Raw genomic sequence first — 26500 nt, 5'->3', positions numbered from 1 at the left:
TTGACTTTGTTATAGGTTGTATCCTCTTCCCCTAGAATGTATCCCAAAAGAAATGTCCTAGTAACAAATACAGCTTTTTAATAAGCTTTTGTTCTGGGGAAACTAAACATTAAAATCGATGATTCTAAAACATGAAGTGGGCTGAAACCATCGTCTCTTAACAATTTTCTAATGCAAAAGTGGTCTAGCATAGAGTTTACATCTTAAGCAGTTTATAGTTCATGGTTTTAATTCTTATGTGCTGTAAGGACCCTATTTGAGTTTTGGTCTGTTCCTACCATTGTTTCTTTGTGGGAAGCAGTTGGGGAATTTTGGAGGTTTGGGAGATTTTTTTTTTAACTACTTGTAAATTAATGTTTGGGTTCAAACAAATTAGTTGTTCAACATCTGTAATCCAGTTTTCTGTAAATGTTGCTGTTGTTCTAAGCTCTGTTAATGTTAAGCATTCTTTGTATATAAAATTACAATAAAATGTTAAAACTGGTTGCTTGTTTTGTGGATGAATGTAAAGATAAAACCCAATGAATGGCTGATGTGAGTGCTAGATGCTTGAAGCTTCAAGTTATCAGGACTCACTCCCTTAGACCCTGGTTATATCTAGGCTATTCTATATAATACCTTAAAGATGAAGTTCATAAAACTTCGGAGAATCGGATTTAAAATGATGAGTGCTCCGTTGCATGTGCTTTGCACTTAATTTAAAACTGATTCTACTTCTTAAAGAGCCTTCTGACTTAATATCATCTGCATAATGTTCAATTGTTTTACCCATAACCCTACCTCCAAGTTGTAAATATAAAGTCTTTATGCTACGACACTTGAATTATTTTTAAGGCTTAAAATGTCAAGTGTTTCCTTAATCTGTTTTAACTCTTAGAGGAGTCATATGTAAATCTTAATGTAAGGTACAAACAGGGTCTAAGGTTTGAGTGCCCCCAGCAAGACCTTCAGCCCTGCAGACACCCAAACGTCATGTAATGAATGACCTAAGGAACTCCTGATGCCTCTTCTAGGTTATACGTGTAAATAGCTTTCAGTTTTAGGTTTTATGCAAGATTAGATACTGCTCTTTACAGGATGAGTGGTGTTGTCTTTGGCTGTGTGGTCTTAAATGTGTTTCTAATGTGTGTGTCAAATAATTACCTGTTAAACAGACTGCCAATCTGGCTGAAGCCAATGCTTCTGAAGAAGATAAAATTAAAGCAATGATGTCGCAATCTGGCCATGAATACGACCCAATCAAGTAAGTCCATAAATGCTTCATACTAACAGGTACATTGGGGTGGATTTTCCCCCCCAATCAGAAGCTTTATTCTTTCAAGGTTTTGTGTACATGTAATTCTGTTTCCCTTTCAGTTACATGAAGAAACCTCTAGGCCCACCACCTCCATCTTATACCTGTTTTCGTTGTGGTAAACCTGGCCATTACATTAAGAATTGCCCAACAAACGGGGTAAGTCCAAAGTAGAAACCATGGTACACCTTATTTTTCTTACAGTGATTTCTTAGCTATCGGATTTTTCTTGGTAAATACTGCCTTCTCTATTATAATGGCAAATGAGCTCAGGCTGTGGAGCCAGATTGCCAGGCTTCAGATCCTGGCTCTGCTGCTCAACGGTTGACTGAGCTTGGGCAGGCCACTTACTTGACTTCTTCAAGCCTGTTCGGTCTTCTCTATGAAACGGACATGGTGATAACAGTATTTACCTCGCATGGCTGTTGTGAGGTTTAAATGAGATCATATATGTAGAGCACTACAGATACTATAAGCAGTTAATAAGCACTGCGTGTTAGCTAATATTTAACAAAGGGTAACTGCTTTCTTTCTTCCTCCTTTCTCCTTTCCCCTCCAAATAGGATAAAAACTTTGAATCTGGTCCGAGGATTAAAAAGAGCACTGGTATTCCCAGAAGTTTTATGATGGAAGTGAAAGATCCTAACATGAAAGGTGCAATGCTTACCAACACTGGAAAGTATGCGATACCGACTATAGACGCGTAAGTATTCTAGTTACGTATGACCTGTGAGGCCACAGCCCGTCTCGGCGCTGGTGTTTTATGTAGGCTTGGGGTCGCCACTTGGCTACTTGGATTTCTTGTGAGCATTGTATAGCAAGACTGTTGGTCTCCACATGTTGCATTTCTGTGTGAAGAATGAGAGGCTGCAGTCTGCTCCATTAAATGCAAATTTAGAATGGATTTGGGGGTTTTTGTTACCACTGAGTGCCACTTCCCTTGTGGGCTTCTAATTTTTTCTTTTTCTGTCATACCCTGCTTTCTTCTTCATTCACATACATACTCCCACATGATCTTCTATGCTATCTACATGTGTTAAGTGAAAAAGACCAATGTCTTAATCATTCTGAGAAACAGAAGGCTTAAGCACAAAAGTTGTATAAGATGTCAGGGCAAATTTAAGTGCCAAGAATAAATGAAGAACTGAGTCCTCTTGAATAAGTTTGGATGTACCGTGTGAGTCTTAAACTTCTAAAATAACGATTTATTTTACAAACCCATTAGTTCAGATGAGCTACAGCTCTATACCCTACAGCTTAATGCTTATTTGGAATGTGTTTTCAGATCTTATTTTAGGAGCCAATTCTTAGTGAAGTGGATAGACCTGAAAACCTACTAGTGGTATAATTCAACTGACAACTTCTCATTTTATCTGCTTTTATTAATCCCACTAATTACCTTTGTGGTTACCCTCACCAGTTATGAACTCACATGTTACAGAGCACAGTATTAACTGTCCCTTTGGACTGGGTTCTCCAACAAGTCCTCCAGTGGGTTATGAAGTGAGGGCGTCCTCAGGACATACCTTGAGAAACATCCATTTAGAGAATAACAGTGCCCTTGTTCATCGTGACATGAAGAGAATGAGTAAAAGAACAGTTGTCCTCAGCCTCATGCTGTAGTGTTGAAACGCAGCATAGTGCACAGATGAAGGTGATGAAAACGGCAGTGCCGTGGAATGATCTTGAAAAGATTTTATGGTTTTGAGTATACACTAGTAAATAGATTGTTTTCATTCACAGATAAGGATTAGTGTTTTCCTGAACTCCCAGCCCTGCTCACTTTCTCCGTTTCACCCCCATCAATTTTTGATCAGTCACCATCCTTTGTCTTGTGGTTCATCTTAGAGCAGTCTGTTTTTACGCTGTTTCTGATTCAGACATTTCATACGTGCTTCCAAACAACTTAGGTTGAAATGGATGGTTTTTACGGACACAATTTAAGAGCAGACCGCTTCATCTTAATATAATATATACAAGTAAAAGTACTTAAATGGAAGTTTGTGTCGGAAAAATTAACATCACCCTTGTGAACCCTAACTAATAATTAACTTCATTGTTTTTGAATGCTGAAATGCAAAAGCCCATTTGTGCCAGACACACAGCAAATACTGGGGAAATGGGAGCCCAAATATTTTAAATGAAACTTTCACCCTCTCCACTAACACCACTGATAAGCAACTCAGACTCTTCTTCTGTTTCTTTTTCTATCCTCTGTTCTTCTTTTTTTTTTTTTTTTTTCTTTCTTTTCTCTCTTTTGGGCAGTGGGAGACTCCTCTTTCACAAATTGGGAACAATGGGGCATAAGCAAATTGATACTTATTTCTGGAGTCGTGGTGATGTCTATGGAGCAGCTGCAACACAAATAACACACCTCAGGTACCCTCCTCTGTACAGCTGAGATGCTTTCATTTTCAGCAGTGAGATCGACACACTCTGTTCCTAAATGAGATAGAATTTACCTAGGAATTCCTATGTTATACAAATCTGCCTGATTAGAGAAGATGTGGGTGTTGGAAGCAGTGGTGACAAATATGAGAATAGTGTACTTTGGTTTTTTATTTTATTAAAAAAATTTTTTTTAATGTTTATTTTTGAGAAAGAAAGCGAGCGAGCAGGGGAGGGGCAGAGAGAGAGGGAGACACAGAATCTGAAGCAGGCTCCAGGCTCTGAGCTGTCAGCACAGAGCCTGACATGGGGCTCGAACTCACAAGCTGTGAGATCATGACCTGAGCCAAAGTCGGACGCTCAATTGACTGATCCATGCAAGCACCCCTAGTGTTTTATTTTCAATATGTTTAATATGCAACATTTCTGCAAAATGTATTTCTACCAGAAAACGGACCCAAAATGACTAAAGTGTTACTTTATATTCTTGTAACACATATTCTAATCATTGAAGTCATTAGTATTTCTTAGTTGGCTATAAATAGATTAATTTCTCTTTTAAAATACTAATTAGAAGTAGACCACTGGTTTTGAAGTCTGATGATTCTAGCTACTAGCTACTGGTGTGGTTGGTTCCATAATATTTCCCTTGAACTGTCCCCCTCCGATTGTATGATGTCAGCACCAGTTTCCATTTCCTATATTATAGCATGCTCACTGATACCTTCACAGGTTTTGGGGACTATTGGTCTATGGAAGGGAATTCCCTCCATACCCCCCACCCCCTCAAGAAACATGGTAGGATAGAGAAAATTGTGGTTAGGGTGTTGTCACGTCCAAGTTCAAATCCTGTCTCTGCCACTTAAGCATAAACTTGTGGCATTGAATGTGTCCCTTTATTCTCTGGCCCTGAGTTCTAGAGTTGTGGATTCTTAAGATCCTTTTAGCCACTTTTATAGCATTTGTTTCTTTTTGTTATACTTGTTTAGGATTTTGTTTTGTCTTTTGTTGCTTAGGGGGAGGATGTTCATAACTACTCCCTTATTTTGGAAGGTATTATACTTGTGTAAACGAATTTGGCATCGTACTGAATTATAAGCTCCCATTATGGTATAGTAGAACATGTACTATCTTAGTAATACTTTGTTTTCTTAACAATGTTAAAACAGTAAAACCTTCTTTTACAGAGAAGCATATGCAATTGGGAAGAAAGAAAAACCACCTTTCTTACCAGAGGAACCATCTTCTTCTTCAGAAGAAGATGATCCTATCCCAGATGAATTATTGTGTCTCATCTGCAAAGATATTATGACTGATGCCGTTGTCATTCCCTGCTGTGGAAACAGTTATTGCGATGAATGTAAGAAATGTTGAACCTTCAGAGATACACATCTTAGAATATGTGTATTTATTTGGAAGGGCTCTTTAGCAACATTGTATGTTTTAATAATGCAGTATGAAATGTTGATAATTGATCATTTAGTTCATCATTGCACCTTTAATAGCAAGAACTGTTTTTGTCTCTACATTTTTTTCTTTAAACAACAGCCTCTTTGTCCTTTTAAATATTAGAATTGACCATTTCTTATACCTTCATTAGGGTGACTGTACTAAGGTTTTAGAAAATGTAGGACTTTTGTTTCCTACACATTTTATTTTAGTTTTTAAAGTTTATTTATTTTTGAGGGGGGGACGCACAGAGAGAGGATCCAAAGTGGGCTCTGTGCTGACAGCAGAGAGGCCCATGGGGGGCTAGAACTCATGAACTGTGAGATCATGACCTGAGCAGAAGTTGTACACTTAACCGACTGAGCCACAGACGTACCCCTGTTTCCTACACATTTTATTTTATTTTATTTTTTTTTTTTAATTTTTTTTTTTTCAACGTTTATTTATTTTTGGGACAGAGAGAGACAGAGCATGAACGGGGGAGGGGCAGAGAGAGGGAGACACAGAATCGGAAACAGGCTCTAGGCTCCGAGCCATCAGCCCAGAGCCTGACGCGGGGCTCGAACTCACGGACCGTGAGATCGTGACCTGGCTGAAGTCGGACGCTTAACCGACTGCGCCACCCAGGCGCCCCATCCTACACATTTTAAATGGTATGCAGAATTTTGAAAGCCTTTTGGGCATTAGATATTCTGGAAATATTTTTAAATGGTACCTAAATCCCTTTCCTGGATGGTGGAAAAATAGTTTATTCTAAAATTCCTAAGTGTAATTGAGAACTGCTCTCTGTAAACATACTACCCAACATTTGCCTTTGTGGTTACTTGTGATTTTTTTCTGATCTTTTATATTGGGTTGGGTTTTTCCCACTTGGGTTTTCTGCCACTTATTTCTTACCAAGATGAAAATGGCATCATCTGAAAATTTCACTGCTTAGTCCTGTTTTGGCCTTTTTCATTTCATAGCTTTGGAATATAAATCTATATTTTGGGGCCTCTCCAGTGAAGACCAAAGTCAAGAAGAGGTCACTTAAGATTTGTTTCCAAGTGTCTTAGATTTTTTTTTATTTTTTTATTTTTTAATTTTTTTTAACGTTTATTTATTTTTGAGACAGAGAGAGACAGAGCATGAACGGGGGAGGGGCAGAGAGAGAGGGAGACACAGAATCGGAAACAGGCTCCAGGCTCTGAGCCATCAGCCCATAGCCCGACGCGGGGCTCGAACTCACGGACCGTGAGATCGTGACCTGAGCTGAAGTCGGACGCTTAACCGACTGAGCCACCCAGGTGCCCCGCAAGTGTCTTAGATTTAACAAACCACTTGCATTACTGAATTTTTTACTACACTGAAGCATAATCAGTGAATCTGTAATTTAATGTTATTCCTCTGTGCTGTAGGTGTTGCTGATTTCCTTGCCTGAACAATGTTTCTGTTTTTTATAATTCCCTTTTCTCTTAAGTTATTTATGTAATCTCTATACCACATGTGGGACTCAAACTCACGACCCTGAGATCAAGAGCCGCATGCTTTTCTGATGGAGCCAGCCAGGCACTCCTCCTCCTGATGCTCTTTTAAAAACCCTGTTAGCCCTGTAAATTTTTTACCTTTCTAGACTACATATTATTTCTATTTTTTTCCCCTATACTATTCCAATTTTTAGCTAAACAAAGAGAATAGTATTTAGGAAAGAGTGCTTTTTCTCTCAATTTAAATTTTTGTTTAAATTCTATTTATGACTTCTTTTTTTTTTTTTTTTTTAATGTTTGTTTATTTTTGAGAGAGACGGAGACAGAATGCGAGTGGGTTGGGACAGAGAGAGAGGGAGACACAGAATCTGAAATAGGCGCCAGGCTCTGAGCTGTCAGCACAGAGCCCGACACGGGGCTCGAACTCACGAGCCACGAGATCATGACCTGAGCTGAAGTCGGACACTTAACCGACTGAGCCACCCAGGCACCCCAATGACTTCTGTTTTTAAGGTAGAAGTTACAGCAGTGGAGTGCTATCAGGCGAGAGTCTGTACTTTTAAGTTTTTCAATCTTAGAAATGATAAGTAATGTGTGCTTGGGAAGAATAATGTAATATTTAAAATATTTCACATAGGTATAAGAACAGCACTCTTGGAATCAGATGATCATACATGTCCAACATGCCATCAGAATGATGTCTCTCCTGATGCTTTAATTGCCAATAAGTTCTTACGACAGGTAACTGACTTTGTATCCCTTTTGGAAAATTTTTTAAAATTTTTGGTGGTTTAAACTGTGCTTGAGGAAATACCACCTTACATTTTCCTGCATCTTTCTGTTTGGTATCTGTAGGCTGTTAATAACTTCAAAAATGAAACCGGTTATACAAAAAGACTACGAAAACAGTTACCCCCACCACAGCCCGCAATACCACCTCCGAGACCACTCATTCAGCGGAACTTACAACCTCTGATGAGATCTCCAATATCAAGACAACAGGATCCCCTGATGATTCCAGTGACCTCTTCAACTCACCCAGCTCCTTCTATATCTTCATTAACTTCTAATCAGTCTTCCTTGGCCCCTCCTGTGCCTGGAAATTCATCTTCTACCCCGGCTCCTGTACCTGATATAACTGCCACAGTGTCCATCTCAGTCCACTCTGAAAAACCAGATGGACCTTTCCGGTAAGTCTGTGTATCTCTCTGGTTTTTCATTGTTATTTATTGCTTTAGTAGTTGTTATAGTGACTGGTAAGTATCATCCTTGTGAACCACTGTGCTCAGTAAGGCGGGTGACTCCATAAAGTAACCCATTGCTAAACGGGTACTTTTAAGAGATGACTCAATCTTATTGGAGGAACAGGCAAATGAAGGAGTTTACTTGGCAAATGATTAAGCATCCCAGGATAAAGAACTGTACGAGTTGCCAACCACCCCTGTTAAGTGGTGAATTAAAACTCACTTAAATCCTACTGGTTCAGACATGAAAAGGATCTTTGGACATGTAGTCCAGTAGTTCATAAATTCTTTTTTTTTTTTTTTTTTATGTTTGTTTATTTTTGAATGACAAGAGTGTGAGCGCACATGACCACAAGTGGGGGAGGGGCAGAGAGGGAGAGAGAATCCTGAGCAAGCTCCGCTATGTCAGCGCAGAGCCCAGCTGGGGGCCTGAACTCACCTTGAGATCATGACTAGAGCCAAAACCAAGAGTCGGACATTAACCAACTGAGCCACCCAGGTGCCCCAGTGGCTCATAAATTCTTGAGGAATCAGCCACTTAAAAAAAAAAAAATAGATGCCAGGGGTCTGTGCAGACATACTGAAGCAAAATCTTGAGGACTGGGACCTTTACATTTATATTTAAGACCTCAGTCAGAATTCATTGGCTTTTCAGTGGTGGAGCTGGAAGTAGAATTTACTCTTAATCCTGTATTCTTTTGGTCCCACAATTTGATTTTCTTCCTTTTTAAAAAAAAAAATTTTTTTTTTAACGTTTATTCATTTTTGAGACACAGAGAGCATGAGCAAGGAAGGGGCAGAGGGAGAGACACAGAATCTGAAGCAGGCTCCAGGCTCTGAGCTGTCAGCACAGAGCCCAACCTGGGGCTTGAACTCACGAACTGTGAGATCACGACCTGAGCTGAAGTCGGACACTCAACCGACTGAGCCACCCAGGCGCCCCTCTTCTTTTTTTTTTAAGCTTTATTATTCTTACAACTGATTTCTCTCCCATCTATATAGATGGGACTTCTTAAAGAGATTTCCTTTTTTTTTTTTTCCTTATCACTTTTTTTTTTTTTAATTTTTTTTTTTCAACGTTCATTCATTTTTGGGACAGAGAGAGACAGAGCATGAACGGGGGAGGGGCAGAGAGAGAGGGAGACACAGAATCAGAAACAGGCTCCAGGCTCTGAGCCATCAGCCCAGAGCCTGACGCGGGGCTCGAACTCCCGGACTGCGAGATCGTGACCTGGCTGAAGTCGGACGCTTAACCGACTGCACCACCCAGGCGCCCCTCCTTATCACTTTTGTATCCAAAGAGCTCTCCACTTGACCCAGAAGTTTTCATCAACGCATCTTCATGCAGGTGGTGGGTGAACAGACTTACTAAATTATGTACTGTAATTTGCTTACTCTTACTCCTCCATTTCTGATGACTTTTTCACGTATTGCAAATTCTCTTGTCTTCTAGGGATTCTGATAATAAAATATTACCAGCTGCAGCCCTTGCATCAGAACATTCAAAGGGAACCTCTTCAATTGCAATTACTGCTCTTATGGAAGAGAAGGTAAGTTTTATTGGCTTTTAAATGTGAGATTTATCTTACAGTTTTCTGATGGGTTTAATTTTTTCTTTTTTTTAACTCTCCCTCTTTTTTTTTTTTTTTTTAACTGTTTCTTTTTATGCATGTTGTTTTCCTAAAGGGTTACCAGGTGCCTGTACTTGGAACCCCATCTTTGCTTGGACAGTCACTACTGCATGGACAGTTGATCCCCACAACTGGTGAGTAAAATCATTTTGGGTTGAACATTTTCTCCTTTAAAAAATAATTTTGACTTTATTTAACATGCAATTTCATATTTACCTACTGTTCTTGTTTCCAAGGTCCAGTAAGAATAAATACTGCTCGTCCGGGTGGTGGTCGACCAGGTTGGGAACAGTAAGTATATGTTTAAAATAATCTCCAGGTGATTGCTTTCAAACTAGATAATGGGAATTATAATCTAGTGTGTTGCTGAATGTTTCTTATTGTAAACCCCCGACATGTTAAGACTGAGCTGAAGTTGGATGCTTGACCAACTAAGCCACCCAGGCTCCGCTTTTTACTTTCATGTCTTAACAAAGTGATCTTGACAGGATCTCAGTTAATGAATAGATAAGATTAATTGAAATACTATTTTCTTTGAAAGAGTATTTGAAATACTGAATCATTCATTGTGCTAATAGATGGGGGGGTGGGGAGCACGAGAGCATGGGGGAGGGACAGAGGGAGACACAGGCTCCGAAGCAGGCTCCAGGCTCCAAGCTGTCAGCACAGAGCCCCATGTGGGGCTCAAACTCACAAACCGTGAGATCCTGAGCTCAGCCAAAGTCGGATGCTTAACTGACTGAGCCATCCAGGTGCCCCTCGTTTTTCCTATCCTTAAATGGATTTTCAAATTTTGATTTAACACATAGTAAGATTAAAGGCTACCAAACATAGAATTTCTCATTTTGAATAATCTGTGTTAATGAGATTTTATTGCATATCAAAATGTATAGGCTATTATTTTTTGCCCTGTGAAATACAAGGAATTATGATCTTTATAAGATGTTCTATGGTATTAAAAATTAGTATGTTTACTTATTGTCTATGTATGCAATCACTTGTGTCTATATCAACAGGCTTACATATTTGCATAAACTGGCTTCTATTCTAAAACTATGATTTTTCTTTTAAAGATAAATCAAATATTTTATTTAAACAAATAGACTAAACGAGAGACTTAGCAGATTCTTTCAGTAGAAGGAGCAAGGGATTTGGAGACAGGTAGGCCTGAGTTGGAATTCCAGCCCCTGCACTTGGCAGTGCCATGACATTGAGCATGCAGTTTTACTCCTCAGCCCCACTGCCTCATCTACAGAATTGGAACAGTGCTAGTTCCCCACTGGCATGGCGCCTAGCAGATGAAAGGGCTCTTCTCTTCTGTAACAAGTTCACAGTCACTTGTAGGATGCTAAATGAAATACCATATTGCGGAAAATATTGTACATTGAGGTTTAGTTACTGTCACAGTAAATTAATGAGGAAAATTAACTCAAGTAAGTGTAATGCTTGCTCATATCTCCTCTATCTGGAGCAAGTTTCCGAATGGGGATCAGGGAGAGGAAAAATCTTCTAGAGTAGTTAAAATAGGTATCTTTTAAAGTCTACACGCTAGGAGGTTGTATATTATACTCAAGCCCATTTTATCTTTCTTTCCACACAGTTCCAATAAGCTTGGATATCTGGTTTCTCCGCCACAGCAAATTAGAAGGGGGGAGAGGAGCTGCTACAGGTATGCTTTTTAAAAATTTTGAAAAATTAATCTGATGACACTGCTGAAAAATAGAACACAAAGAAACGAAAGCATGGCAGTGGCAAGGGAGGGAGATTACTTACTTTATGCTTATCTCACTTCAGTCCTCAGTAGTTGATCTTGAGGCCTAGAGAAGAACAGGTTACATTTAGTGTTTTAAATGATGCTTTTAGGCTGCATCTTTAATACTCCTTCCCCATGACTACTTTCCTCCAGCACACAGCAGAATATTAGGTTACATTTACTTTTTTGAGGGTAGAAGGAAGTCACTAAGGCCCAGACAGTATTTAAGGTGTCAGTTTAATTTAAGGCAAAAGTTAACTAACTTACCTCTCAAGCGTGAGAAAGAATTGCATTTATTTCTCTTCTAGACTCAATTGTCCCAGTCTTCTCCCACCTTCTCTTTTCCAAAAGAAGAGACAAAGAGATTGTTCGGGGCTCCTGCCCTGGACAGGCAAAAACCATGTTATTCTGCAAAGTAAGCCGTAGGTCTTATCGAGGTCGTTCTCGCCACCAGCATAAAGGGCCTCCAAATGAACTTTATAATAAGAATATTAAGGGTGTCTTCTAGTGCTCTACTGAGAATTGCTAAGTAACTCTGTTACTAGATCACATGTTAATAGAAGATAATAGTTACCAATTCAGATTCTGAAGAGGCTTAAAATCTAAACCCTGGCTGCTGCTGTTCTTTGTACCAGTTACCTAGAATTTAAAGAACCGTTAGCTTAACAGAAATGAGCCCATGTTTTAAAGAAGCCACTGTTTTCTTTTAAGAGCAACAGTTCGGAAACTGGCCAGCACTGTAATTTTCACCTAACCCTTTGAGAGAAAATAATCGAGATTTTTAGCTGTTGATTACAGATGTTAAAAGTGGAACTTTCTTGAGGATGAAAGAGCATAGGGAATGTAATCTGTGGTACTGTGATAGTATGGTGTGGGGACAGATGGCAGTCACACTGTGAACATGATGTAACATGCAGACCTAACTGAATTGCTGTGTTGCACACCTGCAACTAATAATGTAACTGTGACTATACCTCAGTGTTTAAAAATGTAATAAATAAAAAGTACTTTAAGTACAGAACACCCCACAAAACCATGAAGCCATTTAACAACTAGGTTTCCAAAGACATTTTAATGACATAGAGACATGCTCATGATATAATGTCAGGTGAGAAATAAAATTATGTAAAACTATAAAAATAAATAATACCTAATACTTATTCTACATTGAAGGATCTTTCTACACTTCCTACCTCAAAAGATTACAGGAGGTGGTTTTTCTTCATTTAAAGTTTTGATCTTGGAAGGCTTTTGGGGGAGGCCTAGGTCAGAGAGGCATTAGCCTTGTTAGTTCCTTTAAATGACAGATTGGGAAGTCACCAGAGATCATTGTGGAGGGGTAATGAATCTGAACTTCACAAAAGAGAACTTCTAAATATAGCAGCACCTCATGGAGAAGGCGCTGTAAACTTGGATCATCTCAATCCCCAGGTGGCCTTAAAAATTTTATTTACGTATAAATATCAGTGTTATTTGAATAGTTGATTCTATTCCATTGTTTGTAAGTTTGAAGATAATTATGGATAGAAAAGACAAGCTTACTTGTCTCGAGTGATGTTAGTTTGAAGGAATAATATCTTGGAATTTATTTCTCCAGAAGTATAAACCGCGGACGACACCACAGCGAAAGATCACAGAGAACTCAAGGCCCATCACTACCAGCAACTCCAGTTTTTGTGCCTGTCCCACCCCCTCCTTTGTATCCACCTCCTCCCCATACACTTCCTCTCCCTCCAGGTGTTCCTCCACCACAATTTTCTCCTCAGTTTCCTCCTGGCCAGCCACCACCTGCTGGATATAGTGTCCCTCCTCCAGGGTTTCCGCCAGCTCCGGCCAATTTATCGACACCTTGGGTATCATCAGGAGTGCAGACAGCTCATTCAAATACCATCCCAACAACGCAAGCCCCACCGTTGTCCAGGGAAGAATTCTATAGAGAGCAACGACGGCTGAAGGAAGAGTGAGTGTTTCAGTGTGAAATTATCATACACTTTCATTTTCTGATGTAACATTAAACAGGTTATCTTTGGAAACATTTTCTACTGTTTCCAGTTAGTACAAAAAAAAATCACCTAAAAATTAAACCAAAGCCATACAAGCAACTTCCTCAGGGACTCCTAGTTATTTATAGTTTTAAAGTGGAAAACTAATGGCAATTTCATTCATTTCATTCATGATCTAATTACATTTGTCTTGTTAGTTTTCTTAAATGGTTTTTGTTAACTTTCACTCTTTAACTTTATTTTACTAGGGAAAAGAAAAAGTCCAAGCTAGATGAGTTTACAAATGATTTTGCTAAGGAATTGATGGAATACAAAAAGATTCAAAAGGAGCGTAGGCGCTCATTTTCCAGGTTAGTGTTTTGCAAGCCTTCACAACAGAATTACAAATGGGACTTTGAATATCCAGGGATTAGCTATGGATATAAATAACATTGCACTTACGGAATTTTTCTGATTCGATCCAGGCTTATAGAAATGGAGATGTAGCTTATTTCCCAATATTTGTTTATTGAAATATTGTCTCAATGTAAATTCTATTGTGTAGAACTAGCAGTTATGGGGATTAAATTGCCCTTGTCCCCTGAAGTTACTTATAGTGTGAAATAATTGGGAAATGTTTGTGGAAGGAAAGAAATAGAGGACTAGCCAAAGAACATTTCTGAGGACGCTTTTACCTAAGGCTACAGCTTCTTGCTGGAACATTAACCTGTGTAATTATGAAGCAGTGGTAGAATACAAATTGTTTTATCGACAGAAAAAGTGAATTATAAAATTTCCCTGGAAGTTTGTTTAAAAGACTTACTTTTTAAGCTTACATTTGTGGTTCCTTTCAAAGTGCTAGACTGTTGGCCAACAACGTAGGACAAAGAAATTACTCCTATTTAAATAACCAGATAGGAAATAAAATTTAAATTTAATTGGAATTTTGTTTAATGTTAAGTTAATTAGCTCATATAACTCACGGTACATGAATGCGCTTCACTCTAATTGTCAAGATTTCACTTTTGTTTTGTAACAAGTGATTGCTCTGATCTTTGTGTACTTTATTCCATTCCAGTAGAGGTCACTGTGCCTCTCTAATCATCTAAGATGAAATTTGATATAAAGAAAGATGGAACCGTGAGGAGAGCATGCTATAGAATCTGAGTCTGTATTTTATTTTGCAAATATTTCTCAACTATCAACTATTGTTTTGTTTTTTGTTTTTAGGTCTAAATCTCCTTATAGTGGTTCATCATATTCAAGAAGTTCGTATACTTATTCTAAGTCAAGATCTGGTTCAACACGTTCACGTTCTTACTCTCGATCATTTAGCCGCTCACATTCTCGTTCCTATTCCCGATCACCTCCATACCCCCGAAGAGGCAGAGGCAAGAGCCGAAATTACCGTTCACGGTCTAGATCTCATGGATATCATCGATCTAGGTCAAGGTCACCCCCCTATAGACGATACCATTCACGGTCAAGATCTCCTCAAGCATTTAGGGGACAGTCTCCCAATAAACGTAATGTGCCTCAAGGGGAAACAGAACGTGAATATTTTAATAGATACAGAGAAGTTCCGCCACCTTACGACATGAAAGCTTATTACGGGAGGAGTGTTGACTTTAGAGACCCATTTGAAAAAGAGCGTTACCGAGAATGGGAAAGAAAATATAGAGAGTGGTATGAAAAGTATTATAAAGGTTATGCTGCCGGAGCACAGCCTAGACCATCAGCAAATAGAGAGAACTTTTCTCCTGAGAGATTTTTGCCTCTTAATATCAGAAATTCTCCCTTCACGAGAGGCCGCAGAGAAGATTATGCTGGTGGACAAAGTCATAGAAGTCGAAACTTAGGTGGCAACTATCCAGAAAAGCTTTCAACAAGAGATAGTCACAATCAGAAGGACAACACAAAGTCAAAAGAGAAGGAGAGCGAAAATAATCCCGGAGATGGTAAAGGAAACAAACATAAGAAACATAGGAAAAGAAGAAAGGGGGAAGAGAGTGAAGGCTTTCTAAACCCCGAGTTATTAGAAACTTCTAGGAAATCAAGAGAACCTACAAGCAGTGAAGAAAATAAAACAGACTCATTGTTTGTTCTCCCAAGTAGAGATGATGCTACACCTGTTAGAGATGAACCAATGGATGCAGAATCCATCACTTTCAAGTCGGTGTCTGAAAAAGACAAGAGGGAGAAAGATAAACCAAAAGCAAAAGGTGACAAGACCAAACGGAAAAATGATGGGTCTACTGTGTCCAAAAAAGAAAATGTTGCAAAACCTGCTAAGGGACCCCAAGAAAAACTAGACGGAGAGCGTGAAAAATCTCCTCGATCTGAACCTCCACTTAAAAAAGCCAAAGAGGAGACTCCAAAGACTGATAATGCTAAATCATCATCTTCCTCCCAAAAAGATGAAAAGACCATTGGTACCCCCAGAAAAGCTCACTCTAAATCAGCAAAAGAACACCAAGAGACAAAACCAGTCAAAGAGGAAAAAGTGAAGAAGGATTACCCCAAAGACGTCAAATCAGAAAAGCTGACTAATAAGGAAGAAAAGGCCAAGAAGCCTAGTGAGAAAAGTAAGCCACCTGATAGCAAGGGAGAAAAAAGAAAAAGAAAAACTGAAGAGAAAAGTGTGGAGAAAGATTTTGAGTCCTCTTCAACGAAAGTCTCTAAACTGGAAATGACTGAAATAGTGAAACCATCACCAAAGCGCAAAATGGAACCTGATATTGAAAAAATGGATAGGACCCCTGAGAAAGACAAAATTTCATCATCAACTGCCCCAGCCAAAAAAATTAAGCTCAACAGAGAAACTGGTAAAAAAATTGGGAGTACAGAAAATGTATCTAATACGAAAGAACCCTCTGAAAAATTGGAGTCAGCATCTAGCAAAGTTAAACAAGAAAAAGTCAAAGGAAAGGTCAGACGAAAAGTAGCTGGAGCTGAGGGATCCAGCTCAACTCTTGTGGATTATACAAGGTATCTGATTATGGGTGGTTGGGTATGGATGTTCGTTTTCGGAAAGAGTTTCCTTTAATTTTATCCATGTTTATGCTTTTAAAATGTAACCTATAAATTAAGAAGGGGTTAGGTTTGGGACACCTAGGTGGCTCAGTCATTTGAGCATCCAGCTCTTGGTTTGAGCTCAGGTTGTGATCCCAGGGTGGTGGGATTGAGTCCTATGTTGGGAAAGAGAAGGCCTGGAGCCTGCTTAAGATTCATTCTCTCTCTCTCTCTCTCTCTCTCTCTCTCTCTCTCTCTCTCCCTCCCTCCCTCTCCCCTTCTGCCCCTCCCTCCCGCTCGCTCTCTCTTAAAAAGAAAAAAAAAGAAGGGTTTAGTCTGGTTTACTCCTATCTTTAAAGAAAGGAGTTGAAGTAAGTAGATTTTGTGAGCCAGCATTTATTAATCCTGTCTTTAAATCATTTAATCTCTATTAGAGTAGGGTAATTGGGTTTTGAGAATTAAAAGGACACTTATGTTTAAGTTATTAGCGTTTATGTATTTATCAGTGTTTAGGGGAACCTGAGTGGCTCAGTCAGCTAAGTGTCTGACTCGAGGTCTGCTCAGGTCATGATCTCTTGGTTCATGAGGTCAAGCCCTATGTTGGGCTCTGCAATGATAGCTCAGAGCCTGCTTGGGATTCTCTTGCTCTGCCCCTTCCCTGCACATGCCGTGCACACAGGCTCTCTCAAAATAAATATTTTTAAAACTCTTATTTATCAGTGTTTAGTAATAGCAGATTTTTCATTAACAACATTTTAATTCTTTTTAGCACGAGCTCAACTGGAGGCAGTCCTGTGCGGAAATCTGAAGAAAAAACAGATACAAAACGGACTGTCATTAAAACTATGGAAGAGTATAATAATGACAATACAGCTCCTGCTGAAGACGTTATTATTATGATTCAGGTTCCTCAGTCCAAATGGGATAAAGATGACTTTGAATCTGAGGAAGAAGATGTTAAGGCCACACAGCCTATGTCAAGTGTAGGAAAACCCGCCAGTGTTATAAAAAATGTTAGCACTAAACCGTTAAATACAGTCAAGTATACTGAAAAAGAAAGTGAGTCGTCAGAGAAAATTCAGAAACTCACCAAGGAAGTTAGCCATGAAATTATACAGCATGAGATCAAGAGTTCAAAAAACTCTGCATCCAGTGAAAAGGGGAAAGCCAAAGATCGAGATCATTCGGTGTTGGAGAAGGAAAACCCCGAAAAGAGGAAAAACAGCACTCAGCCAGAGAAAGAGAGTAACTTGGACCGTCTGAGTGAACCAGGAAATTTTAAAAGTCTGTCTCAATCTTCCAAAGAGACAAGAACTTCAGAAAAGCATGATTCCGTTCGAGGTTCCTCGACTAAAGACTTCACTCCCAACAGAGACAAAAAAACAGACTATGACAACAGAGAGTACTCGAGTTCCAAACGTAGAGACGAAAGGAATGAATTAACAAGAAGGAAAGACTCCCCTTCTCGAAGTAAAGATTCTGCATCTGGACAGAAAACTAAGCCAAGGGAGGAGAGAGATTTGCCTAAAAAAGGAACAGGAGATTCCAAAAAGAGCAATTCTAGTCCCTCCAGAGACAAAAAACCTCATGATCACAAAGCCACTTATGATACGAAACGCTCGACTGAAGAGACAAAATCTGTAGATAAAAATCCTTGTAAAGATCGTGAGAAGCACACGTTAGAAGCAAGGAACAATAAAGAATCGGGTGGCAACAAATTACTGTATGTGCTTAACCCACCAGACCCGCAGATTGAAAAGGAGCAAGTTACTGGGCAGACTGACAAGAGCGCTGTCAAGCCTAAGCCACAGTTAAGCCACTCCTCCCGACTTTCCTCCGACTTAACTAGGGAAACTGATGAAGCTGCTTTTGAACCAGACTATAATGAAAGTGACAGTGAAAGCAACATATCTGTAAAAGAGGAGGAAACTTCGGGAAAGATTGCTAAGGAACTGAAAGATAAAGTCGTGGAGAAAGCAAAAGACAGCCTGGACACGGCAGCAGCCAGCCAGGTAGGCACTGCCAGGAGCCAGAGTCCAAGCAGCCCTAGTGTTAGTCCAAGCAGAAGTCATAGCCCTTCTGGCAGCCGGACCCGGAGCCACAGCAGTAGTGCCAGCTCCGCAGAGAGTCAGGACAGCAAGAAGAAGAAGAAGAAGAAGGAAAAGAAGAAGCACAAGAAACACAAAAAACACAAGAAGCATAAGAAGCATGCAGGCACTGAAGGAGAGTTGGAAAAAAGCCAAAAACACAAACACAAGAAAAAGAAGTCAAAGAAGAGCAAAGATAAAGAAAAGGAGAAGGAGAAAGATGACCAAAAAGCGAAATCTGTCCCTGTATAAAGGGACAGATTTTAAAAATTGACTTAATTACTAAGTCATCTGTATTAAATTTTGTTATAATGTAAAGAGATTCAAGCCTTGTAAATAATGATATGGAAGACCCTGTGCTGCACTTAAAATATTGCTGCTTGATTATTTGATTTTTACATCAGAGCTTTATAACACGAACTTTTGTACAGAATTGTGAGTTGTGACCATGTAACATGAGAGGTTTTGCTAGGGCCTATTATTTTTAACCACCATTAATTAGTTGGGGTGGAGTTTACTGTACTGTGAAATTTTCACATTTGAATTTTTTTAATTGCCTGGCAAAAGCTGATATCAGTTCTAAAATATCAGCAGAATGATTTGCTGAATTCATTACAACCCCGTTATGTCACTTTTTGATTACAATAAAAGTTTTCAGTAAACTTTTCAAATGTCGAATAATTGCATTACTTGAAGAAAGTCTGTCCTGTCTCTGCCCCCCTCCCATTTCCTCATTTAAAATACCCTTGAGCCTGTAGCATAAGCTGAACTGAGTGTACAAAATTAGGAAGCAAACATGGTGGATAGACTTCCATCAGTGGGCTGGTAGTGGATGGCCAGAAATAAGAAATCAGGATTAACTGGAGTTCTGGGTGGGAAAAAAATCTAAAAGGGCCTTAAACATATAAAGTAATTACAAGTTTGGACTTGCATTTTAGCGATGAGGAATTGTGATTTGTTTACATGGTCATGTATTTTTCTGGAAACCCTGATAAAGGAGTATGAAACTCATTGATGAGTTGTCAGCTAGAGAGCACACACCGGTGAGCCTCTAAGGCCTACTTGGTTTGCCTGGTTGACAAAAGCAAGCTGCAGTAGGTCCGGGAGCACTAGGTTAGACTCTGATGGGCTCTTCCTTTGTGTCTGCCGATCAGGAAGTATTGTAGGCAATGAAAAGCTATCGAAAGGTTTTGGGGGGGTTGGGGTAAGAATAGAAACAAGGCAGCACGAACAGGGATCAAGACGACAGCTGCTAGGAGGAGGAGAAAAAAGATCAGCTCCGGTCTGAGGTTGGCCCTGGAGTACCACTGGACTGTGATCATGGAACAGGAAAGGATTTACATTAGCAGCAACTTGCTTCTGTTAACCTCGTGTCTCTGTGCCTTGTCGGGATTTCCAGACTCTGCCATGTGGATAGTAATGCAGACATACATACTTCATTGAATGTGTTTTTAATGCAGCATTTAATATTCAAAGAAAAATTAATGTGGGTGACACATGTTAAACAGCATCATTCAGAACTGAGTTAAGTTTATTGAATGTTTCTCAAAAGTAAGTTTGTTAAAATAAGTTAAACCCAACTTTCCTTTAAAGGGCTCCATCACTGGGGATGAGGATGTTTGTTCTGCCCGCTCCCAGCCCCACCCCCACAACACATACTGCTGTTTCTACTTTCAGATACTCCAACTAGGCTACCCTCTTAACTCTTACTGTAAATCAGGACCCCAGATCTAGATCATATCTCCCCCATTCATTGAGGATTTTAGCACCCAGAACTCTTCAGCATAAATTTCATCATGTGAGGTCAGTTTCTTTACCAAGCCTCTGGTCTTTGATTTTAATCTCAGCTGACTTTTTTTTAACTGCGGTGCACTCGTATGACAGTTTTCCAGAATTCCTCATCTGTGATGATTCTGCTCATAAGTTGAAACCAGTATTTCATAGATAGCCTGGTCTTCCAGCTCCATCCTCAACTTAGGCCCGAGGTTTTAACTTTTCTCTTACTCTTTCTACTGTCTGTGGTTACCTAAGCCCTGCCATTTCCACACGACATTCCTCAAACCTGTCCCCTCTTCCCCATCTTCCTGTTATAAAACAGTGGAACTCCCAAACCTAAACAAGGGTGCTGAATGGGGTGTTTAGCGAAATTAAAGGCTTGAGAGAAATGTTAAGGAATGACTGCCAGGCACTGTAAGGTGCTTGTGTCTATTTGATTCTTAAAAATTCTAGTGGCTTTTGATGTCTGATACCCCTTTGAGGAGGAAATTCCACTGCCTATGAAGCTGCAGGCCAACCTTGGGTGCTCAAACCACTAGTCCAACTACCCCGCCATGGGGCAGAGTTGGGCAACATGGAAGGCCCAACCAGAAACCCCTAGTTTTGCTGGTCCCCAGAAAGTCCACATTCTGTCTTCTTACCTAATGCACTCAGCTGTTTTAATCTGGCTGGAATTTTCTTCCGCCTCTGCCCGTCTCATAATTTCCTACTCATTGTTCAAGAGTTAGCTTGCCCTTTTTGAACTACTCCCTCGCAGTACCTGCCCGCCCACCCCGGTGCACACCTGGGATACAGTGGCATCGCTGAATACGCTGTGGTGACACTCCAGTTGTTTTCTATGGGTTTTGATCGTCTTCCTCACGGGACTGAGAGTCTCGAAAGGAATGTGTGGTTTATATTCCAGAAGCCAAACCACGCCTTGCACATAATGTTTGATAAGACAAAGTAACTTTTTTTTTTTAGATTGAAGTTAGATTTTGCAATCTTCCTGGAAACCAGCGATGTGTCAACATTTGTAAGGGAGGAAAATAATTTTTGAGCTACTACAGATTTGGAAGATAGTAGCCTTCCAATAACCAGCTGCCTCACTGTGCCAAGGATATTGCAAAGCCTTACAATCAGAGGCCTAAGAATAACTCCTTTGCTAGTCTCAGCATGCCAAATGAAGAGTGCTAAGTCCCCTCCGAAATGTTTAAGCCTAGGATTTCAGAGAAAGCCAGTTAATGGTTTATTCATTCCGATTTGTGCAAGTGTCCCCCATCTGTCTTGTCCACTTTTTCCTGTCTTTAACTCCTTCAATGAATGCTGTTCTTATTGTACAAAACTACACAGAACAAAACCTCTGATTTGGAGCATGCTCGCTCTTCTTTAAGTCCTTTTATATTACTGCTATTTACGTAAGCCAGCTTCAGCTGGTCTCTTACTTTAACAAAGCCTTGCTAATACATAGGTATGTATAGATAGTGTGCCCTACTTTTTCTATTTATGTATCCTAAATACATCCTTTGGCATTAACATTTTTCATCAACATTTTTAAGAACTGTAATCATGAAAGAAATAAAGTAAGCCACTTAAATCCTTGATAAAGGGTAGTGTGGCACTGGTATATGTGGATAACAGTACACACTAATAAAAATGGGGTTACCAGGAGTGTTCAGAGATTTCATGAGAATTCTCTTCAGCAATGTAGTCTCAACACTTCATCAAGGCTTCTCTTTGTTATAGGCTTTTGAGATTATTTTTAAGATCATGTTAAAAGGACTTGTAAAGAATAGCTATTGCTAATTTGAAGGGGGGGAAAAAGCCATTGCTAATTTATGCATTTCTAAAAAACTAATGGTGGGTGAACAGTGATCCCGTATTAGAACCAACACCAGAATGAATCTTGCCTTCCCACACAGAAATGTAGCTACGTAGTCATTTGCTATGAAGTTGGCTTGGCCAGTGTGGATCTTTTTCAATTTAGTTTTTCATTTTTAAAGTCTTCAGTACTAAGAGATACTAGTAAAAGAGTGGACATTCACTGAAAATTCAAAATAGTTTCTTTTTGTAGAAACATTGACACTGTAAATTTTTTGATATTATAAATACGTTTTAACCTAGGCTTAATAACACACAAGGAAATATGGTAGACTGATTCCTTTTCATGTCCTGAAACTTAAAACTAATAAATTGGATGAAGGATGCCTGGCTGGCTCAATTGGTGGAGCATGCAACTTGATCTCTGGGTTGTGAGTTAGAGCCCCATGTTGGGTGGAGGGATTACTTTAAGTAAAACTTAAAAACAAATTGGATGAAAAGTGAACATAGGAGAAAATTGTATCAGTGCTAGAACCCAGGGAAAGGATGGGAGGAGCAGACAGAAATGGGGGAACTTTGCCACAATGCCACATTTTAAAAGTTGTGTTTTTGTTTGTTTTTTGTTTTTGTTTTCAAACTAAAGACAGATGCCCAGAATTCTCTTCCTTGACAAAGCAGATGGCCTTTTGGGAAGTGCAAATAGAAGATCTTGAGCATTATGAATGCTTCATAATCAGGAGGGACAATGGTAGGTTATGGAGTATATGAGGACTACTCTCTCTGTGGTCATTTTAATATGGGAATTGCACAAAGGAACCCTGAAACCTAGGCTGCAACGTTGATGGGGATAGGAGAAGATTCCACCCGAAACCAGATTGGCTGTATGTGGACTCATTGCCAGGAAGGGGGTTAGACCACAGAGGCCTCATTCCCCCGGCTATTACAAGTTGGGGTTAAAAACCAAAGATACACAATTTTCACCTCATGATAATATTGGTACTAGAATAGGTAGATCAGAGGAATTGAGTAAAACTCCAGAAATTGACCCACATAAGTAAGTAATAACAGTTGCAGCATAAATAAATGTGAAAAAGATCAATTTTTCAGTAAGTAGCTTTGAGAGAGCTGGATTACCATTTTGAGAAAAAAATTTTCACATCTTAAAATTCTAGATGGATTAAATAAATATCCAAAATTTTATTTTACTACCCAACCTGAGTATTGGTCAGTTTTCCTTTTTCGAGGATCTTTGATAGTTTAGGTCTTTATTTTTCAAACTGACCGGTCACCTGGAAACCCAAGATCTTCCCCAAAATTTCTGATAATACTTGTGAGATGTGGTTTATTGTAGTTGGCTCCTTTCTGACTCCCTGATGTCTATTCCTGGTGCTGATTCTTCTCTTCAGATCTCACTACAGTAGAGTCTCAAGTCTTCATAAGTTTTATGACATTTCCCTCAGAATACATCACACCCTCTCATCTCCCTGTGTCCAGTGTCATTACTTCTTTTCTCTCCTACACCATCAGCTCTTCCTCTTTCAAGGTATTTTTCTGAGGCAAGAAACCATCGCCCTGTGATGAATTATGCCATTAGAGAGCAGAGGACGCTGCTGGCATTTCTTTAGAATAGCAATGCCTTTCTTCCCTGTACAATTTTTAAAAATTACAAACTCAACTATTGTACAGAAATACAAATGGCCAATTGACATTTGAAAAGGTTAAATGTCACTGGCAATAAAAACACCAGTGAGATGAAGTTCCTCTGCCTTCAGGTATTTAGAGTTGCCTGCAAGTCCCAAACCAACCCAATTCTCCCTTGTCTCATCCCCTTGGCATTTCCACCAGCATTTGTCCCGTGGTTAATGTTTCACTAAGTTTGCTTAGATCGTAATACACATCCTCAGTTTACAGGCTTTTAAATTCTGTGTTTATTTCTGACAAAGTCCTTGCATAGTTTTTAAAAGTCTTCAAGTTCTTCAAGACCTAAAACACCAGAATCTCCTGCCCCCACCCACTACACCCTGACTCCAGACTCCAGCTCTTCAGATGCAATCAGTTCCAACTCTTCTTTCTTTGAAAACAAAACAGAAACACTTGAACATAAAAAGTCTTGATTTTTCAGTTTCAAGTATTAGCTACTACTGACTCTAGCCCCTCCCCATCCCCCCACAAGTCTCTTCTCCCATCCTCTAAATAAAAGTTCTCATCTGGACTGAATTGAAATGCTATGGACATGCTTAGGCCTTTACATCTGTACTTCAAAATCAAATCATTTGGTATATTAGGATTCTTTTTCCTGTAAAATTTTGGTTTCCCCAGAATTAATAACTGGCTTATTTTAAAAAGTGTTTCATTTCCTAAAGATTACTCAAAAAATGTAAACCTCTTCCTCAGTATATTCAAATAAATCAAGTGGTCTTTTAGTTCATCTTTTTTCGTGTGATACGTCTCCTATGAAAATTGGTTGTCCTCTAGGCCAGCCACACAGCTATGACCCTGCAAGCTTCTTTACTACCATCCTGGGAATTTTCCTCACCCTCTCCCTGCAATGGATCTTTGTGTCTTCCATTCTGTGTCTTTCTCTTTCCAGGTTTTCTGCCTTATTTGCGGTGAAGGGCACATTCTCTGGTAGATTCTCGAGAAAGGCTGCGTGAAAAGGTAAGTTTTTTGAGAGCCTGTAACATCACGAATGTTCTGACTCCACCCCCACACCTGATTTATGGTTTGAGTCAAGAATTGTAGGTTGCAAGTTATTTTCACTCATACTTGCAAGCATTTCTCATAATCTAGCTTCTAGCATTGCCGAGAAGGAGTTCAAAGCCATTGTGATTCCTGATCTGTTTTTGTGATATCCTTTGAAGCAAAGGGCTGGAACTCACAAACCTTGAGATCTTGACCTGAGCTGAAACCAGGAGTCAGGTGCTCAACCAACTGAGCCACCCAAGCAACCCCACTTTGGCGGTATTTCTAATCTTTGTCTAACCCAAATTCAAAAAGCTCCTCCCAGATTTTCTTCTAAAAACTTTATAACTTTGGGTTTGCACTTAGATTGATGATCCAGTTTTTAATACCAGCTTTATTGAGATCTATTTCACATACCATAAAGTTTACCCCTTTGTCGTATAATCGTATACAGTTCAGTGGTTTTGAGGGTATTCACGGAGTTGTGCGACTATTACCACCATCTAATTAGAACACTCTCATAACCCTGAAAAGGAACCCCTTACCCATCGGTCATTCCCCATTCCCTCCTCACCTCAACTCCTGGCAACTACTGATCTACCTTCTGCCTCCATGGATTTGCCTTTATGGACATTTCGTATAAATTGAATCATACAGTATGTGGTCTTTTGTCTCTGGCTTCTTTCGCTGAGCATAACGTTTTCAGGGTTCATCCGTGTTGTAGTATGTGTCAGTATCCCATTCTTTTCTGTGACGGAACAATAATCCACTGTGGCTCTACCATCACTTGATGTGCGTTTGACTTGTTTCCCCTTTTTGGCTATTATGAACAATGTGGCTAGGAACATTCATGTACAAGTTTTCCTGTGGTTGTGTATTTTCAGTTTTCAATCCTATAAATGGAATTGATGGATCATATGCCAAATGGTTCCCAAAACAGCTCTATCTTTTTATTTTTTAATGTTTATTTATTTTTGAGAGGGTGGAGGGAGGGACAGAGAGGCAGGGAGACACAGAATCCGCAGCAGGCTCCAGGCTCCAAGCTGTCAGCACAGAGCCTGATGCAGGGCTCAAACCTACCAACCATGAGATCATGACCTGAGCTGAAGTTGGATACTTAACCAACTGATCCACCCAGGTGCCCCACCTACCATTTTTTTTTTTTTTTAAGTAGAGGCTTCATGCCCAATGTAGGGCTTGAACTCACAAACCCCAAGATCAAGAGTCACATGCTCTACTGACTGAGCCAGCCAGGCATTCCAGCTCTACCATTTTATATTCTCACCAATAGTGTACAAAGAGTTTCAATTTCTCCACATTCTCCCCAACACTTGTTCATCTTGTTGTTTATAGCTATGCTGGTGGGTGTAAAGTGATATTTCATTGTGGTTTGGATTTTTGTTTCTCAGATGACTGATGATGGTAAGCAAATATTCATGTGCTTAATGGCCATTTGCCTATCTTTTTTTTTTTTTTGGCAGAAATGTCGATTCAAATTCAAATCCTCTGCCCATTTTTCATTTGGGCTATTTGTCTTTTTATTCTTGACTTGCTGGTGTTTTTATATAGTCTCGATACAAGTCACTTATCAGATATATGATTTGCAAATATCTTCTCCCATTCTATGGACTTTTTACTTCCTGTATGATCTCCTTTGAAGCAAGGTTTTAAAATGTTGATGATATCTAATATACCTTATTATTTTCTTTTGTCACTTGTGCTCTGGTGTCACATCTAAGAAAACATTGCCTAGTCCAAAGTCATGAAGATCTACTTCTGCATTCCAAGAATTTTATTATTTTAGCCCTTATTTTGGGTCTTTAATACATTTTGAGTACATGTTTACATATGATAGGACGTAGTTGTCCATTTTTATTCTTTTGTGTGTGGATGTTCCCTTGTCCTGGCACCATTTGTTGAAAAACTTGTTTCCCCA

The 26500-nt window shown here is 39.4% G+C and overlaps 1 protein-coding gene across 2 annotated transcripts in view; it reads left to right on the top strand.

Moving 5' to 3' along the window:
• Positions 1-18972, top strand: part of RBBP6 (RB binding protein 6, ubiquitin ligase) — a 32855-nt gene extending 13883 nt beyond the window's left edge. Inside the window, exons 5-18 of one of the 2 annotated variants that reach the window (XM_047087122.1) lie at positions 1155-1243; positions 1357-1453; positions 1858-1997; positions 4870-5042; positions 7235-7338; positions 7453-7787; positions 9295-9391; positions 9528-9606; positions 9709-9763; positions 11073-11141; positions 12823-13185; positions 13477-13578; positions 14438-16195; positions 16989-18972. In XM_047087122.1, the coding sequence (XP_046943078.1) occupies positions 1155-1243; positions 1357-1453; positions 1858-1997; positions 4870-5042; positions 7235-7338; positions 7453-7787; positions 9295-9391; positions 9528-9606; positions 9709-9763; positions 11073-11141; positions 12823-13185; positions 13477-13578; positions 14438-16195; positions 16989-18558 (5031 nt within the window). In that variant the 3' untranslated portion in view covers positions 18559-18972. The remainder of the gene's footprint in view (positions 1-1154; positions 1244-1356; positions 1454-1857; positions 1998-4869; positions 5043-7234; positions 7339-7452; positions 7788-9294; positions 9392-9527; positions 9607-9708; positions 9764-11072; positions 11142-12822; positions 13186-13476; positions 13579-14437; positions 16196-16988) is intronic. The other variant, XM_047087123.1, reaches the window with a different exon arrangement.
• Positions 18973-26500: the final 7528 nt, after the last annotated feature.

This window comes from Lynx rufus, unplaced genomic scaffold (genome assembly GCF_022079265.1).
Source record: "Lynx rufus isolate CCGP_SWC_20201006 ecotype Redwood Valley unplaced genomic scaffold, mLynRuf1.p SCAF_23, whole genome shotgun sequence".
Taxonomy (NCBI): Eukaryota; Metazoa; Chordata; class Mammalia; order Carnivora; family Felidae; genus Lynx; species Lynx rufus.
Note: the sequence above shows the minus strand (reverse complement) of the source record. Positions and strands in the feature narration are given on the sequence as shown.